Source organism: Hibiscus syriacus, unplaced genomic scaffold (genome assembly GCF_006381635.1).
Source record: "Hibiscus syriacus cultivar Baekdansim isolate YM2019G1 unplaced genomic scaffold, ASM638163v2 tig00006570_pilon, whole genome shotgun sequence".
In the NCBI taxonomy this organism is placed as follows: Eukaryota; Viridiplantae; Streptophyta; class Magnoliopsida; order Malvales; family Malvaceae; genus Hibiscus; species Hibiscus syriacus.
This window is the reverse complement of record NW_024062102.1, coordinates 95,347-115,457: the sequence shown is the minus strand read 5'-3', so window position 1 is coordinate 115,457 and position 20,111 is coordinate 95,347. Positions and strand designations below refer to the sequence as shown.

Genomic DNA, 20,111 nt, shown 5'->3' with positions numbered 1-20,111 from the left:
AATATTTTATATATAAAATGTGAAAAAGAATTTTATAATATGTTATATGTGAACTTGTAATCGAATTATTTTTTAATAATTAGATTGTAGTTAATAAAATTTCATAACTATTATAACTGTTAAACAACGACTGTTTAAATTAATCGATATGATTAATCTACCATGAATACTCTATTGATATAATCGGCCTACAAAAACTCACGGTAGCTACTCTAGACATCAATGTACTGTAACCAAATCCCTCCGTTTACTTCCACCAGCCCTCTCCGAAGTCTTCTTTTCGCAAAAAAAAAAAAAAAGAAACAGACTTTCCCTTCAATATTTGTACGAATAATCGCATTAACTCATTGCCTAATTTTTGCAGTCTTTCAAGAATCTTAATTTCCCATTTTAGAAAACAAATTCGTGTTTATTATTATTTTGAAAAAGAAATGGAGAAACAGAAATTATTCAAACAATACTCTCAAGAGCCCGATTCTCGTCATCCATGGAACGCCGATTTCGGATTCAACAGCGCGACCGATCGGCGTTACGCGTTTTCGCGGCAACATTCGTTTAAACAGCCGATTAGAGATCTCCAAACCCCCAACTTTTCCAACGATTCAACGAAGCCTTTTCTATCGAGGAATGTCTCGAGCATCGATATACCCCAGGGTTTTACTCTTTTGACCATGTCAAGGAAGGAGTTTTCGAAGCCAAAGGACCGGAACTGGCGGATAAATGATCGGTTTTGTGGGTTTTTTCGGGTTATGAGAACAGGTAATCGGCAAATGAAGAGGTTGCTGATTATGATTTCACTTAATGTGGCGTATTCGACTGCTGAATTGGCGATTGGGCTCTTTACCGGCCGTGTTGGTGAGATTCTAATGTGTGTTACGCTTGTTTTTGCATTTTATGCATAAATTGCTTAGCTTTGTATGTTTAATTTTATATTTTTGTTATAGTTATTGTGGATTGTCAGTTAGTGATTAAACTGGGATAATTATTTTGCACAATCATTGATGTATGTATTTGAAAGAATTTTGACTAATCAATTTGGATGAAGAAAATCTAAAGTGTGCATTTGACTTACTAGTTCTATGTAATAACAGCATTTTCTTGCAAATTAACTGCTTTTTATCATTCTCGTTATAGTTCTTGTTTATAATTATGATATTTGCAATTGAACTGGACTTCTGCTTGTATTGATGCAAGGCTTTTGTTTTTGCCTTTTCAATGTTAATTTTTATGGTGTGTGTGCTTATATGCTCATATTCTTAGTGATATAAGGACTATATACTTTTCTTTGTGAACCGTAAAATTCTAGTGTTCTGACAATTTTTTGCCCCTATGTATCAGTGTTGAATTGTTCTTTATTATTTGTTGAACAATTTGTTATGTTTTAGGATCGAATAGAATAATTTTTTAGGGATTTCAGAAAATTAGAGAAATAGATACAGAAACTTGCAATTTCATTCATAAGATACCCCTTAGAGCCCGTTTGGATCAAGGAATTTAAGATTCCCAATAGGCATAATTTTTTTCCTGAAGAAGGATATCCATGTTTGGATCAAGTAAAATTCCCAAGTGAAGGTAATATTTTAATACCAACAGTAAATTTTGGTGTTTTATTCCTGGGAATGTTATTCCACATATATCTTATGTATTTTTCCTTTCCCGTGCTAAGGGCTAAAATACCCACTTTCTCGTGAGCTTGCCACTGTGCTGGTAATCTTCTTCTCCCCGTGCTGCGAAAAATCCATCGTTTCCCAGTGAGATTCTCCTGGTAAGATTTCTCTCCACTCCCTTTCTTTTATTTTACCTTGCTAAACTGCGATATCTTCTTCTTCCCGCTAGCATATATTTCTCGGTCCGAGTCGCTTAAAGTTTCAAATCTGCAGAGTCTTGTTAAACTTTTAATTTCAATGGATGAAACTCTGGGCCAAATTCCTACCAGGAACAGTAGTTCGGTTATATGCCTAATCTGACATTTTCAATTTTAATAATGTGCTTGTTTCTTTATGCTTCCTCTGTTAAGTTTTGGTTGTTGTATTGGACTGTTTGGCTGCTTCAATGGTTCTACTGATTGCTTCTTAACCTTGATTATTCCAAAAATTTTATGATTTCAGTCCTTCACTCTCCTTGTGAACGTTTCTAAGTTCGCCAATATTTCTTTACTATCATGTCAGTTCCGTTGTAAGAAGTTCCGTTGAGCTTACCTCTGACTGGTAATAATTCCAAGACCCCTTGAGTAAATTTTGGTGTTTTATTCCTGGGAAAAAGGGTAAAGAACAGAAAGCTTTTTTGATCTCATTTGTTGAACTCAAGCTTTTGGTTCGAGTTCAGATTTTCTGGTGCTTTTTGAATCATACAATGTAGTTAAAGGAACTAAAACATTAAACGGGTTTCGCCAAAACTTACTAGCAGATGGAGAAGTACTCATCAGTTAAGACACTGAACATTTAAAAGTTTATTAGTGTTATAAAGAGAATGAAATGCAGGGTTTTGTGCAAGTTATACACAATGGCTGAGAACATTGCCAATATTTTGTTGGATGTGATTGATTGATCCCAGGAGCACAGAGTAATGGAGAGAATTTGTGATTTTTTTCCAATGCACAACAAATGATGATGTCTGTGTAATTAAATTTGTTGGCTGTTTTTTTTTCATTTGTTAGTTGGTAACAGTTATATGCTAAGACTTTGCACTGACTTGAAATGCCATCCTTACATCAATTTAGCTTCTTGGCTCACTACTTGTCCAAAGCAGTGTATCATATGAATGTCTGACAGGACTTTTATTTATTTATAAAAATGTAGTTTTCTTGCCTTATTAACTTTCAGCATTTGGGTATTACCATAATGGTTTTTATCCATTATTTAATAAGTTTTGCATAACATCGCTAAGCTGAGAAGCCTGTGCCAGTATTTTTACCGGATGTTGTGACTGCACGAGTTCTCATTGAGCTATATTGTTTTAGTTCTTTCGATTTTTTAAATTAACTTTTGCTGGTTAGGCATGATTGTTGCAGTGGGGAAGCACCCTGATATCTTTTTTTAATCTATTGGGGAATGTGGCAGTTTTGACTGAAGGAAATCTTTCAGAACTAATTTACAACTTTCTTTGCTTTCTTAGTGTGAAGAATTGTGGCATGGGAAGGCACACATTCCTCGTGCATCCCAAGTCTGAGGACTATCGAAGCTGGCTGCTTATTCGATATCTATCATGGATGGAAAACGTGTGAGTTACTAAAATTCATATTCTCAAGTAGAATTGAACATCACAGATGCTTTCACACATAATTTTTTTTGAATAGTGCTTTCACACATAAATATAAGCATGCATGGACATTTGCTTAATTACTGAACCATTGTGCTTCAGGCTTTATGGTCACTGATTTTATTTTATTATTCTTTTTTTCAGTCCCCAGTCAATCTGATTGTATTTTATTATCTTTTTATCAAGCTTGTATCATGAAGGATGATTCCACTGACATTTGAATTTCAAGTCCCAATCTGAAACTGCATTTCTAATCAGGTTTTTTTAGGCAACGTTTGAGGCTATCTTTTCATCAATGTTTATGGATTTTGTTGTTTAAAATTCTGAATAGGCTGGAGATAGTAATAGGCTATAGCTAATTATGTCATTTATTTATTTATTTTCTTCTTTCCTGAATTAGCTAGACTTAAAGCTGCCTGCTCGAGTGAACATGAAAGCATTTCTTGGCAATATTGAATGGGGTTAACAAAATCGCAACTGCCATAGAATCAAGTGGCTAAACATATAGCTCCGTTTAATGATAGAGAATGCAATGAGTTAACAATATTAATTTATTAAATGAATTGTTGTTATTTTTTTAAAAATCGGCTTCGAGCACCCTAGACGTTAATGGTATGAGCATTGATTGTCAAAAGATTAAGAGTGTTCCAAAGTTTCAACCATATCACGTACATTATAGATGTGACAAGGACATCAGTACATTACTAAAGAACTGCAGTCTACAGATATTGAAGTTCGAGTAACACCGTAGTTCGAATAACATGGGATTTTTAAGCACTAATCATGTTGCCAAGCTTACATTGTTTCTCTTATAGTTCGTGACTCCATTTTCTGTGCTTGTTTTACAGCTGGAGCGTGTGCAAAAGAGGATATCAGATAGGAAAATCCAACTTCGGGTCACGGATGCTGCTGTTCAGCTTCTTGGTAGTCTTGGTTACGATCCTAACTACGGTGCTAGACCTGTGAGAAGAGTGATTCAACAGAATGTTGAAAATGAACTTGCCAAGGGCATATTGAGAGGGGAGTTCAAATATGAGGACACCACTGCAGAAGCTAGTCTTCAAGAGACTCGATGGTGATACGGATACTCAAGCAACAGATAGTATATACACAAAGATACTTCATAAAAATTTTGGGTTTAAAGTCTCAAGACCCCTTAGTTACTGCTAGACTTCCAAAATTTTGAGCATTGAAGAATTAATTGATATTACAAAGGTAGTTGAATTCTTGAAGAAGAAAAAGACATGGATATGAATATTACTATTGTGGTTATTGTATGTATTCGCTATTGAAAATGATAATGCTATGAGCCTATGAGCAGTATGTCTATTATTAAGTTACAAATGCAATGAATACATATATTATTCCAATGCCATCTAAGATAAAGGGAAATGTTATAGAGTAATGCATGTATTAGGACAACAGATGCATAGTATAATCAATCAAACATGTGCCTTATATCACAAGACTATTATTTTCTTACTTATTTGAATTATGTTTTTGTAATATAAATTCATGAGATAAATAATAATGATAAAGTATGCAAAATTAAGTATAAATATAAAAGATAAATAAATAAATTATTGTATATAGAAGATATAATAAATATTATATCTTAGATAACAAAAATAATTTACATCTTTTTATTATTATGAATATCTATAATAAATTATTGTATATAGAAGAATGTAAACCTTGTCGATTGAAAAATACAAGAAACCTCCTAGTGAATACGTCACATATGAACAGAAGCTAGTTTCCACAATGTAAACATTAATATATTTTTAATATATTTTTACATAAATTATGTAAAATTTAATATTAATTAAAATAATACATGATATATTTAAATACTCAAGTAATATATTATCAACAGATAAAATTTTTATATAAATAATTTTTATTTAAATATTTAGAATTTTACTTGTTAAAAATATAAAACAAGGACAATTTGGTAAAATATACATTCCAATAATCTTTTATTCCTTCAACCAAACACAGTAATCTTACATTCTTGCTAAACCAACCAAACACAGTAATGTAATATTTCCAGTAATCTTATTCTCTGGTAATCTTTTATTCCCACTGGTAATCTTACATTTCGTGAACCAAACGCATCCTTAAGGGTTCTGGTACAATTATATATAAGCACATACTAGCTGGCTAACAAAATAACTGTCTAGGTACTAAATTACCCTCCTACCCTCTGTCCTGAATTTTAGCAGACTCAAGCCCCACGTCTAAGCCCATATGTAACTTAAATTAGTTAAGTCTGGCTAAGCCCACTATTTTAATCCATCCACCCGTCTTTCTTCAATTCTCAATTCCTCAGATGACTTATCAATCCCTAACCCCTTTCCAATCCCTAAATTCACACAATCCTCCCCTAATTTTGTTACTTCATCCCCAATTCCTCTCTTTGATATTTTCCCCAAATCCATGCCTTCAAACCCTAACCTACCTTCTATCGTAACAATACCCCCTCCATCAGACGATCCTTGTCCCAAATGATCAAAATCGGGAAATTGATTCTTCAATACTGTGGCATCCTCCCAAGTGGCATCAGTGGAAGCCATGTTCGTCCACTGGATAAGAAACTGTTGGACTGCCTGATTTTGCCGTTGTACCACTCGTCGATTCAAAACCATGGCTGGGTAAACTTTTAGTTGGTCGTCCGATGTAACCTCCGGAGGGTTTATCAAGGTAAACTCCTGTGTCCCTACTTTTTTCTTAAGTAAACTAACATGAAACACCGGATGTAACTTTGACTCTGGTGGTAGTTCAAGTTTATATGCAACTTGACCGATTCTCTTTTGTATCTTTTAAGGACCAAAAAACCGAGCAGCAAGTTTCAGATTCTTCCTCAACGCCAAAGATGTCTGTCGATACGGTTGAAGTTTCAGGTAAATCTCATCTCCTACATGAAATTCTCTGTCAGTGCAATTTTTATCCACCATTTGCTTCATTCGATTGCTTGCCTTGAGTAGTTGATCTTGTAGGAATAGATTCAATTGATCCCTGTGTTGCATCATGTCTTGTACTGCATCTACCCTTGACTCTCCTGACCAGTTTAGATTAGGAGGTTTATACCCATATAATGCTTCAAATGGGGTCATTTGTAAAGCTGTATGATAATTAGTGTTATACCACAACTCAGTCTGTGGTAGCCACTTTGACCAAGAACTTGGCTTTAGAAAACACATACTCCTTAGATACTGCTCCAAACACTGGTTGAGTCTTTCTGTCTGACCATCTGTTTCTGGATGATAGGCAGTACTAAAATAAGTAGTTGTCCTCAGTTGCTTAAGTAATTCTTGCCAAAATAAACTGGTGAAAGACCTATCTCTGTCAGAAATAGCAACCTGAGGAGGGCCATGCAGTTTATAAACCTGATCGAGATACACTTTAGCAACCTCTACCACTGTGTAGGGATGAGATAAAGGCAAAAAATGAGCATATTTAGTAAATTTGTCAATCACCACCAGGATACACTTGTACTTTGTTGAAGGTGGTAACCCTTCAATAAAGTTCATTGTTATTACCTTCCAAGCATTATTTGGAACTGGAATAGGTTATAATAACCTAGGCTTAGGAATATGCTCAATTTTAGTCCTTTGACAAATATCACACTGCTTAATATGTTCTTGAGTCATAATCTTCATTCTTGGCCAGAAAAAATAAGATTTAATTCTCTGGCAGGTAGCTTGAATACCTGAGTATTGTCCTTGTGGGGAATCATGTAAATCCACAACTATCTTCTGTCTAAGGTCTCATGTACTGCCAACATAAATTCTGCGTCTAAAATATAAAACTCCTTTAGTTAACTTCCAATCTTCCATACTGTCTGGTTGAAGAACCAGAATAGGAATTTTTTCTTGAGCTAGGACATCAGCTTCATAACTTTTTTCAATTTCATGTACCCAAGTAGGAGTTATAAGTGTAACCCCCAACTGTAGAAATTCTCCAGAATATGTCTGTTGCCTAGAGAGTGCATCTGCAGCTTTATTAGACTTACATTTCCTGTACTGAATAGTATAGTCCAGCCCCAATAACTTTGTAAGTCCTTTCTTTTGTATAGTTGTAGTCAGCTTCTGGTCTAGTAAATGTTTCAAAGGCTCATGATCTGTTTTGATGACAAAAGTACTACTCTCCAAATAATGTCTCCAATGAGAAACTGCCATCAAAATAGCCAAATATTCCTTCTCATAAATAGAAAGATCTGCATGTTTAGGGCCCAAAGCTTTACTCAAATAAGATATAGGTCTCCCAGCTTGAGAAAGAACAGCCCCAATACCTTTGGAACTAGCATCAGTTTCCAAAAAAAATTTCTGCTCAAAATTAGGCAAAGCCAAAACTGGAGCACTACACATAACTTCCTTTAATTTTTCAAAAGTTGATATAGCTTCGTGAGACCAATGAAACCCATTCTTTTTCAACATATTTGTTAAGGGCTTACTCAACTCCCCATATCCTCTTATGAATTTTCTGTAGTACCCTGTTAAACCCAAAAATCCTCTCAAAACTTTCATATTTTTAGGTAAAGGCCACTGTTTCATGGCTTTAATCTTAGCAGGATCAGTTGCTACACCATAGGCTTAAATCAAGTGCCCAAAATATTCCACTTGCTGTTGTCCAAAGAAACACTTACTTCTTTTGGCATATAACCTGTTTTTTCACAAAATCTCCAACACAGTTCTTAAGTGTTGTTTATGCTCTGTCAAACTAGGACTGTAGACCAAGATATCATCAAAAAATACAAGGACAAACTTCCTTAGATAGGCTCCAAACAAATCATTCATCAAAGCTTGAAAAGTAGCTGGAGCATTAGTAAGGCCAAAAGGCATTACTTTAAATTCATAGTGACCTTGGTGAGTCCTAAAAGCAATTTTAGGAATATCTTCATCTTTAATTCTAATTTGCCAATATCCAGACCTCAAGTCAATTTTTGAAAAGAAAGCAGCCCCATTCAATTCATCTAACAAATCCTCCACTATAGGAATAGGAAACTTATTTTTATTGTAACAGAATTAAGTGTTCTATAATCCACACAAAATCTCCAACTTCCATATTTCTTTCTAATAAGTAAACATGGAGAAGCAAAAGGACTTTTACTCATTTGAATAATAGAAGAGGATAACATTTCAGCAATCTGCTTCTCAACTTCAGCCTTATGATGATGAGCAAATCTATAAGATCTAATATTTACTGATTGTGTTCCTTGTTTGAGGACAATTGCATGATCATGTTTTCTTCTAGGAGGCATTCCTTTTGGCTCTTCAAATACTTCTTTAAACTCTTCCAATAAGTCCTGTAGTTGTAGAGGAGTTACACTTTCTTCAACTTCAGCACTCAGCAAATAATCTCCCCACTCAATTCAACGTCTTTTTCAGCTAGCTTCTGAAATCTCACCTGTGATGGTTTTGATTAATGGTAACTTTTGAGATCCCTTAATAACCACAGTTTTTCCATCCTTCTCAAAGCCGATAGTTTTAGTTTTAAAGTCCATCATTATAGGGCTGAATTCTTTCATCCAATCCTCCCCCAAAACCATGTCACTACCTCCCAAAGCTAAGACTCTAAAGTCATGTTGAAAATCATAGCCTTGCATCTTCCAACTCACCGTATTACTCCTAGCAGTACTGAACAGTTTCTCACCATTAGCTACGGTGATGACTAATGGTTGAGTGTGTATCAATTCCACTCCTTCATTAGCCCACTTAGGAGTCACAAAACTGAGTGATGCCACTGTCAATCAATATACTAATGGGTTTTCCTCTGATGTAACCCTGTATTCTCAAAGTTGTATGCTCCACATTACCAGTAATAGCATTAATAGAAATCTCCAAAGCTTCCTTTTCTGCCTCATCCAGTTTCTCAGATTCCTCTTATGTTACTTCTTTTTCAGCAGATTCCTCCTCTTCCTCCATACAATTTAATTGTCTGACTTTGCACTGATGTCCAGGAACAAATTTATCCCCACATTTAAAACACAAATTATTGGCTCTTCTAAATTCCAGCAGACTCTGTTTTGTATTAGTAGTAGGAGGAATTGACTTAGGCAAAAAAATCTTATTACCACTGTTCTGTTGACTACTTGAAGGAGTGTAAGAAAAAAATTTACTGGGAGATTTGTACTTCTTCCCTTCAATCTCATTAGCCAACTCATATAATTTAGCTTGCCTATAAGCTTCAGATAAATTCTTAGGTTCCAACACCTTCACTTTATGTTTTAATTCCTCCTTGAGGCCACTAATAAAGCTGAAAACAAAATAGTTCTCTCCCAAATTTACGTTTTGTTGCAACAAATAAGGCCTTAATTCTTCAAACTTTTCTTGATACTCCTCCACACTCCCCTTCTGCATCAACTTATTGAATTCTTCAATAATATCAAAATAATTTGTGTCACCAAATCTGTGACACAAATCAGCCTCAAATTCATGCCATGTCACTCTATACTTCTGCATAATATAACCATCAAACCAAGTCTCAGCCTTCCCTACTAAATACATAGCAGTTATTTCCAGTTTTTGCTCCTCATATATTCCAAACAACTTAAAAAACTTCTGACATTTCCTGACCCAACCCCTTGGATTATTACCCTCAAACAATGGTAACTCCACTTTTGGTATAGGTAATATAGAACTATGATTCCCAAAAGGGTTTTTACAGTAGTTTCTAGTGTCAACAGGTTCATCTCCTCTCCCCATACTCTCACTAGAACTACCCATAATTTTTTCTTCTTGCAACTTCTGATTAAAAGGTTGAGGACCAGTAAATCCCCCTGGTTTAGAAGCAAAAATTCCTGGTTCATTAGGTTGAAAAGTGTACTTTTCAACCTCACTCAGAACCGTAATTAAACATGGTGCTTTACCTTCACTTTTGTCCTGTTTTTCAACTGTTGGTGGTTGGTTCTTCACTGACTTAGGTGAATCTTTTTCCTCAGCTGCCTGATTGACTAGCTGTAAGATTCGCTGCAAATATCCTCGCTTTACCTTCACTTTTGTCCTGTTTTTCAACTGCTGGTGGTTGGTTCTTCACTAACTTAGGTGAATCTTTTTCCTCAGCTGCCTGATTGACTAGCTGTAAGATTCGCTGCAAATATCCTCTGTTCTCAGTCATACTATCTTCCAAGGTTTGTATCATTCCTTCCAGCTCCGCCTTCTGCCCAGCCCACCAAGATGGTAAGGTCTCCTCCTTAACCTCCATTGCTACATGTTCTGGTACCTCTGTGGTTCCAGCTTTTTGCATTTTTCTTGTCTTTCCCAGTTTGAACAATTGATTTTTGGATAAAAAACTCAGCTCTGATTACCAATTTGTTATGTTTTAGGATCGAATAGAAGAATTTTTTAGGGATTTCAGAAAATTAGAGAGAAATAGATACAGAAACTTGCAATTTCATTCATAAGATACCCCTTAAGGGTTCTGGTACAATTATATATAAACACATACCAGCTGGCTAACAAAATAACTGTCTAGGTACTGAATTACCCTCCTACCCTCTGTCCTGAATTTTAGCAGACTCAAGCCCCACGTCTAAGCCCATATGTAACTTAATTTAGTTAAGTCTGGCTAAGCCCACTATTTTAATCCATCCACCCATCTTCTTTCAATTCCCAATTCCTCAGATGACTTATCAATCCCTAACCCCTTTCCAATCCCTAAATTCACACGATCCTCCCCAAATTCTGCTGCTTCATCCCTAATTCCTCTCTTTGATACTTTCCCCAAATCCATGCCTTCAAACCCTAACCTACCTTCTATCGTAACACAATTTTCTTTGATTTTTGATGTCCTTAATTTTTTACATGAAAGGGAGTGCAACTCTCTATGTTATTATCACCCTTGGTTGAACCAAATTCCATGTTGATTTAATTTTCATCAAGTTTTTAGTGTTCCTTTTTTTATAGTTAAATTTTTTTTCTGGTTCTTTATTTTGTTATTATGCTTGTCTTTTCAGGATTGGTATCTGATGCATTTCTTTTGACGTTTGGCTGTGGTCTCTTGACATTTTCATTGTTTGCAATGGCAGCTTCTCGAAGAAAGCCTAATAGTGTTTATACTTACGGGTGAGATCATACAGTTTTAATTATGTCATGAAATAAAATTGGTCCAACAGATTCATGTGTTGTTTACAGGTGTCTATTATTTTCTAGTTTTCAGTTATTTTGTGGCAAAGGTTGTCTCAATTGCATATCCTTCGACTTCTGAAATCCCTATGAAATGACAGATTTTTTTACTTTCAAGTTATCTTATGCAGATTATATTGATGGTTCCACATGACCGCTAATAATTGTAAAAAAATTCATTATCAGGTACCAAAGACTTGAAGTCTTGTCAGCATTCACCAATGCTGTAAGTCTTTATTTTCAACATTATTTATGTCAAAATGTTGTGTTCAAGTCGTAGTCTGATAGAAGCAGGGATAAGCGTACATCAGAACTGTAGGTTAATGCACTAAAAGGAAATCATTATTGAATAAATTCTCTAAGAAAGGAAGTCTTATGGTGAGGACCAAACTCATAATACAAAGCTGATAAACAAATTAAAGATGAAAAACTAAGCTAGGACTCATTAGCATAGTTATAACCAGATTGATTTGAGGCAGTACAACAGAATCTGAAAGTATGCAAGTAATGTAGTTGGATGAAGTAGTGGGATGCATGGCTTTGGGAAGTGGAAGATCAAAGTATGAAACCTCCCTATATTTCTTTGAACACATTCTCATATTGGTCTTGGAACAAGTCAATCCCCATGTGGATTTAGCTGTAAGTTTATTCACCCCACGTGGCTTTATAAATATGTGCGCACAGATGGCAATGTATCATAGTCTCTCAGTCTGCACCATGTTCATGTTATGATTTCATTCTAGTTAAGTATGATGTGCAATGAACTTAGGACAAGGGTGAGATAATTTCTCTCTAATGCCAGCTTCTGTTTGATAGAAGTCACTTGTCATTAATCATGTTGGAAGACACTGCTAGTGGGATTATATATATATGTTGTTTTTTAGATTCCATCTTAAAGTTTGATGATATATACTTGTATTTACTCAAAGCTTAGCTTTACTGTTTTAGATGTAGTAGAAAAAGTGTAATATTTAGATCGAATGTGCAAAATTGGATTCTCAATAAAAGGAAAAAGAAAAAGTAGAGTAGGATCTTATAAAAAAAAAGTAGTGTAGGAAATTATAATTGCTGGCTTGCTCTGTCCTTCTGCGCTGCTTTCAACTGCATGCAGCTATTATAATGAATATCTGTTTCACGTTCTCTTGTGCTTTACCAATTTTCCTAGTTCTTTGAAATGTTTCAGCAATTCTATTTTGTTTATTCTGTCTTTCTAAAAATGGGTTAACATCTTGATATTCTTGATTTTGCTGCCTGTGTAGACAGCTATTTTTATTTTTCTTGTCATTCTCCTTAGCTGTGGAAGCACTTCACGCTTTCATCCAAGTTGAATCAGAGCACAAGTAAGTGATTGTGCCCTTGATTTGTAGTACAGTGGTAAATATTAGTAAGTTGCTACCCATTTAATCTATTTTTTTTACTAGATAAAAAATTGAAAAATATCTCATTTATAAATTTATTTTTTAATTATATTTCATCACATAAATCCAATATTTATAACTATTCATTCTAATAATAATTTGAATCTTCTCATTATATTTTGCACTTATTGATACAAAATCTTAAGTTTTAGAATGGCGTAACGTGGACTATACAGATCCATAGATAAATATGAACATGTGATGCTAATAGAATGCATTTCCTTGAATGATTTTAAAAATGATTAAATTACAGTTCTTTAAAACAAAGCCTACCCTATTTTTCTTTCTTTGCCATAAGTGTTGAGCCTAATGTGTTCACTGGGTTTGCTACATTAAATAATTATTTTTTGAGGGGTGTACATAAAATAATAGATTGGTGATAGATCTTGAAAAAAAACTTTTTTTTCTTCGTAGATTAGAGTGATTTAAGGTTTTATGAGTTTAGAGTTGAGTTTTAAATCGATTTAAGTAAAATATAAACTGATAGATTGATATGAGACAATGAGGTAAGTTTGTCGATATCTTGAGTGGCCAGAGAAGATGTCGAAGAATGATAATTGTAGCATCGACGTAAGATAAAGATGAAACTGTAAAACTTTAATCTTTGGAGAAAGAAGATAAAATAAAAAAATGACTTGGATGATATATAGATTGCCACGGCATCCTTCTATTTATGATTTAACACTCGGATGACCAAAATATGACTAAATTGGTTTAGTAAGTAAATTAAAAAAAGTTAACTTTTAGTGATAAAAATATGAATGAAAAAAGTTGAGTGATGAAATTTGCAATATACCCAACACATTTAGAGCAACAAATAAATCTTTTATTTTCATATTTTAGTGATGAAATTTTTAGTACACTCAAATTTGAGTTAAAAATTATATATATTTTTTCATTTTGCACTCAATTCAACTAGGGTCTAGAAGATTCCATCATACTCAAAATTCAACTCGATATTTTAAGCTAAAACTCTCACTCAATCCAACTTAAATATATATACTCATTTTTATTAGGTAAAAAAGACCTAACTGAAAAAATAAATAGAAATAGATATTATTATAATTATTTTTAAATTTATAAACGATAATTATAATATTATGTCGGCTTGAATCGGGTCATAATCTTTTACCTTAAACTCGAATCTTACCTAGTCATAGCCAAAGACTTAACTCGACCCGACTTGAATATAAACTTTCAAAATAAAAAATCGATCTACCTGAATTCAACTCAAAATCTATATGATGCGAATAAAATGATCATCCCTAAATCATATATTTATTTGTTGTCGTAAATAAATAAATGAATTGAATGAGAAGAAATAGTAATACATATGGTTTGATGATTGGCAATATACAAATTTCATTGCAGATACCTAGACAACATCATTAATCAAACGCCTATGTCTGTTATAATGTTTCTCCATGAAAACTCTGGATGCTCCTTCTATAGTTTTACGCCATGTCTGCATCACAATCATGAAATGTTACTCAACAAGGGATTAATAGATTATATCCAAATCAAATTTGTAAGGGACTACCTTCTCAATGGTGCCAAAGATGGACCTGTTCCTAATCTCCCTGGCTCTTAACTGCGACCTCCCCATCCCAAGCTGTTTAAGCAAAGTGGACCGCCGTGTGGCTGCCGCCGGAGGAAGAAGCCATTTCCGCTCAACTAACCCATTGTTGGAAGGACTGTCCGATGATTCCCTTCTGGACCTGCCCGATCCACTCCTTTTCTTTCGTTTCACCACCATTACCCTTAACTCTTTCCTCAACGCCGCCGCCCCCTTATCATCATCATCGTCATCCGCGAACTTCCTCAACAACTCATCAGATGACTTCTTGGTTACATGTTGAACCTGAACATCACTGGGATTTCCATTACCATTAGCTGTAGCAGTAGCAGTTTCCATTGTTAGAAGTAAGAGAGTTTTTGGGTTAGATGGGGAGAAATGGAAGGAGAATATTAAATATAAATGGTGAAAGGGGGAAGTGGGGCTAGCTTTTTTTAAGGTTCGCAGAGAAACAGCCAAAAAACAGTGTGTGGGGGGGGGGAGAATGGAAATGAACCGTTGGGTTTGAATAATTTATACAATGTAGCCGTTAGGTTAGGGGCAAAGAAGAAGATGATTATTTGGTAAAAGGATTGGGGATGTGTCTGAAAAAAGCGCTCCACCCATGTTAGTTTCGCAGGCAAACCGGATCTGATCTGATTCAGATCAAACGGCCTTTATTTTAATTATTGTGTGTCCTGATCATTATTAGTAGAGAAAAATTTTACAATGTAGTCTATTTTATATTATAAATTACTAAACGTATAATTATAAATTAATTAAAATATAATTTAATTAAAATATAATATTTATAAATATTAGTTTTGGGATAAACTATATCATTGATCATCTAACTATTTATTCCTTTTACTTTAACCATTGATTTTTTAAATTTATCAATCGAGCCACCTAACTATTTACATATTGTCAATCAAGCCACTTGTCGTTAAACATTAACAGATGAGATGACGTGACAGTTAATAAAATATGTATAATTACACATTTAGTCCTAATTACTTATACATTCTATTAATTTGGCCTTAACTTTTAATTAATTGGATAAATTTAATCATCAATCAGATGGTGACATGTGTCACTATGTGATTTGATTTTTTTTCTTAATATTTTTATTTTATTTAATAAATTTTCATCCAATCAAATGGTGACATATGTCACCAATTGAATGAATGGAAAATAAATTAAAATAATAACCGTTGTTAGTGGGGTTTGAACCCAAGACGTGAGGAGAGAAAGCAAAAGCCTCAACCAATGGATTGCACTATTTAAATGACAAACTTATCATAACATGGAATAATTGAATAATACTATAATATGATATATATAAAAAAATATTATAACTGATTAATATGTGAATGCATTTTATTTATATTTTAAATCATTTTAATGAAAAAATAAAAAATTTAATAAATTATAATTGAAATATAAAGAAGAGCTTCATTGACTTAGAATTTTTCTGATAGTTGATGGTTTATCGTTGTAAGCATTTTAACTTATGCATTGACTTGTTTATATCCGGTTAGACTAAGAATTTTATATTTTATTATTTATTCATTATATATTTGAAGAAAATTTTAGGCGAAACTTGTTTTTATCGAATTAGTCTATTTTAATATAAAGTTGTTAGATAATATTAGAATCCAATCGACATTATAATATTTTAAAATATAAGATATGATACATTTTAGTTCAATAAAATATGTTATGAAGACAATTTATTAATTAAAAATATGTAAAATGATACATTTCAATCATAACATATTAAATTCACTTTTATTTTATTTTTACTTTAAATTTGATTTAAAATATAAATAAAACATATTCATTTATTAATCAATTATAATATTTGTTTATATATATTTTATATTTTCATACTAGTCAATTATTTTATGTTTGAGTCCTTATAAGGTCATTTGTTACCATTAATTATATTATAAATTATATATATTATATTCTGTATATTAGACAAATTTAGTGGTCCAGCTTAGTTGTCCTAGGTTCAAATCCCACGAGCAGCGGTTATTGATTTAATTTATTTTCCATTCATTCAATTGGTAACACATGACACTATTTGATTGGATGGGAAATTTATTAAATAAAATATATTGAAAAAATCCAATCACATAGTGACACATGTCACCATAAGATTGAGGATTAAATTTATTGAATTAATTAAAAAAGTTAAGACCAAATTAATAGAATGTGTAAGTAACGAGGACTAAATGTGTAATTATACAAATTTTATTAACTGTCATTGTTATCTCTTCTGTTAATATTTAATGGCAGGTGATTTGATTGACACGATTTATATAGTTAGATGCCCCGATTGATAAAATTAAAAAATCGATGGTTAAAGTAAAATGAAGAAATAATTTGTAAAATTGTGTTTTACACATAACTTCAGATATACTAGTCACGCACATTATATTTTGGTTTATAGAATGATTCTTAACTTTTATATAGAAATATTATGGTTAAGTTTTTATTTTAAAATTCATAATATAATCTAAAAATATATATTATGTGATAAATTTCTACTGATAATTGTTATATCTTTAGAGACGACTTGAGGAAATAATTATATCCTCATTAATTAGAGGATAGAGCACCTACTTTTTCTAAAGGCGCCTCTCTTTCAGTAATTATTGTAGACTGTGGTTAATCAATGCAAATTGAAGGCTCAAACCTACACATTTTTTATGAGGGCAGTTAGAAAATTAAATGATAATACATTATTAATTAATAAAATTATATTATTTTCTTATTTACATTTATTGCATATGGAAAGTCAACAAGAGTTGGTATAAGTGGTTGAGATTTAAGAATTTAAATTTGTAAGATTAAGTTCGAATCAATCTGTAAATTCTTATGTAAATCTTAATTAGATGTTATGTATGCACTGACTTAAAATTGGGAAGCCACCCCTACCTAGACTTTATCTGTACAAAAAAAAAATCACTACATATGAAAAATAACTAACAAATATTACCTTCATGATTAATAATTTGATTCATTTAATTTATGTGTGTTACAAAATAATAGTAAAACATATATTTTGAATAAAAGAATTCAGATTTAAATCTTAAAAAATAATATTTTTAAAAGAAATAATTATTAGTTTTAAACAGACACACGTGTATATGTATGTATGTATGTATGTATGTATGTATATATTTATCAAACAAAAAATCAATAAATCAAGTGGAGGAAACCGGAGATGGTGCTACTTTGTGAATGGCTGGTATTTGATGTTACCTACTCATCAGGGTTCATAGATCCATCGAGCTGTAAAGAAATGTTTATTTGATATGCTAAAAATATGAATCCATTACCTGTTTTATTTATTGCAGAACGTAGATATCCAGTGTATATAAAGCATGCATAACAAAGCATCCTCACAAAGAAAGTTTAGGAGTTTATAAAGCAGAGGAGATAAAAGAACTATGGCAATAGCTTCTCGGTGGAGAGAACTTAGCGGTAGGAATAACTGGGAGGGTCTGTTGCACCCTCTCGATATCGATCTCCGCCGCTATCTCATTCACTATTGTCAAAGGGCTGGAGCCGCCGGTGATGCTTTTAATGGGACCAGGGCATCCAAGGGTTATGCCCATAGCCTATACCCAGCTGATGAGTTTTTCGCTAGGGTTGGTCTCGAAACTGGCAACTCTTACCATTATAAAGTGGTGAGATTTATTTATGCTGCTACAGCTGCCGATGAGCGTATTTTGGATATGTCGCAGTGGCCACCGACCAAGGAAAAGCTGTTCTGGGAAGGAGGGATATTCTCGTTTCCTGGAGAGGATCCATAACACAGACAGAGAGGGGTGACGATGCTAATGCTTTTCAAACATCAGCTAAAGAATTGTTCGGACACGACTGTGTTCAGGTGCATGCTGGTTTTTACAACATCTATACAAAGTCCATTGCAAATTCCCCTTATGCCAAAACCAGCGCCAGGGAACAGGTACAATCTTGACATATATACATGTACATACACATTTGACATACATATATATATGATGACTTACGTTAACAATTCATTAATTATTTTCTATTAATGGTCCGTCAGGTTTGTAAAGTGTTGCATGCAGCAGCTGGTAAGTATGTATCAGAACGAGGAGGTGAGCATAACTGTGACAGGCCATAGTCTGGGCGGTGCACTTGCAACCCTAAACGCCATGGACATAGCTCACAATGGTTTCAATAAGCCTGCAGGCAATCCGAATAAGGCGGCCTTCATGGTGACTGCTTTTCCAGTCGCAAGCCCCGCGTCGGGAACATGTTCTTCGGCGGCGTTTGCAATAACCTCGAAAATTTTCATATCCTACGGATTGTAAATTCAACGGACTCCATTACTAAGCTCCCGTTCTTACCAGGAATCTACTTCCATGTGGGACAAGAGTTGGGGACTGACACGACCAAGTCGTCCTACTTGAAATGGAATATTTGTCCTCACAATTTGGAGGCTTACCAGCATGCAATTTCAGGGCAGCAAGAAAATGGAGAATTCAAACTGGAAGAAGAACTTGAATTTGATAATGCGATCATAAACAAAAACACTGATGGTTTACTGGACGTATTCAAAATACCAGATAACTGTTGGACTAAAGAAATGTTCAAAAACATGGTCCAGGCAGACGATGGCCACTGGAAGTTCAATAACGTTGCCTTTGTGCCAGATCCTCAACCAGCTTAAATGGATCCATCCATGCATTATAAGTACCTCTACTTATCTGTTTCCTGCAAAATAAGTATCGCTACTTATCTAAGTAGTAGGGATTCCTTAAATTAAAATATAGTTGGACGTTAAGCCTCTGTCGTTCAACATGATTGTGCTGTCTTAACTTTGTGTGTTTGTCTACATATATTTTAAATAAGTTGTTATTTTATTTGGCCACGGATAGCGATAGTGTTGATAATGCTCATTGAATATTGAAAATATGATAGTTAGGTTTTTCCACTAGTATATGCTCAAATTAGGTATTTCCACTAGTATTGGAAATGACCATTTTGCCCTCACTATTTAGTCTATAAATAGTGAGTAATTTCATTCATTTTATACATCCCAAACAAACATTTGCTTTGAAATACTCGTATCTTTTGAGTGTTGTTTGAGTTGAGAGAAGAGCAATACACCAAGTTCACTCTAGTTTTCGGTTGTACGAATTCTTGGAGAGTCGTGTTAATCTCGGGGGAACGGTCCGCCTACTGCAGCGATTACACACATCGGGGCGAATTCGTTTCTAAGGCAGTGGTTTTAACCACAACACAATTACCATTCTGATTGATTATTTTATTTAATATTTTTCAGTCAGTGCTAACGCATCGTTTTGCAGCAGTCTATTTTTTCAACAATTTAGAAACGAATTCATACTGCTGCTATGCTCGAACATAGTAGAAATTCAAAGAAGATATGGGGTTTGAACAAGCAAATTCCACGTATGGCTGCAAAAAGCAATAGAGTTTTAACTATTATTGTTGAAAATAAAAGTTCAAAGTCTGGTATGTTACTTTGATTATAGTAACAATACTATCAATTTAATTGGTAGTTCAATTTCATGTTAAAAACCATTGAAAGTCTTTTAATGCGTGGAGTTTTTTATTGCATAATAATGCATACGTTTTATTATAATAATGCATAATAATGATGTTTAAAACATATGCACGTTAGCAATTAAAGTCATTAAATATTGTTTTTAACAAATGATATTTATTGGTAAGCATGAATATGTTATA

General features: G+C 33.6%; 1 protein-coding gene and 2 pseudogenes across 1 annotated transcript; 2 read left to right on the top strand and 1 right to left on the bottom strand.

The window, feature by feature from the left end:
• Positions 1-306: 306 nt before the first annotated feature.
• LOC120200744 lies at positions 307-12,788 on the top strand (annotated as a pseudogene).
• A 1,328-nt stretch (positions 12,789-14,116) lies between these two features.
• On the bottom strand, positions 14,117-14,728 carry LOC120200787. Its single transcript, XM_039201537.1, has 2 exons — positions 14,343-14,728; positions 14,117-14,267 (listed from the first exon to the last, which is right to left on the bottom strand). The coding sequence occupies exons 1-2, from the start codon at positions 14,715-14,717 to the stop codon at positions 14,178-14,180; spliced, it is 465 nt and encodes a 154-aa protein (XP_039057468.1). The 5' UTR covers positions 14,718-14,728; the 3' UTR covers positions 14,117-14,177.
• Positions 14,729-17,818: 3,090 nt separating this feature from the next.
• On the top strand, positions 17,819-19,071 carry LOC120200791 (annotated as a pseudogene).
• Positions 19,072-20,111: the final 1,040 nt, after the last annotated feature.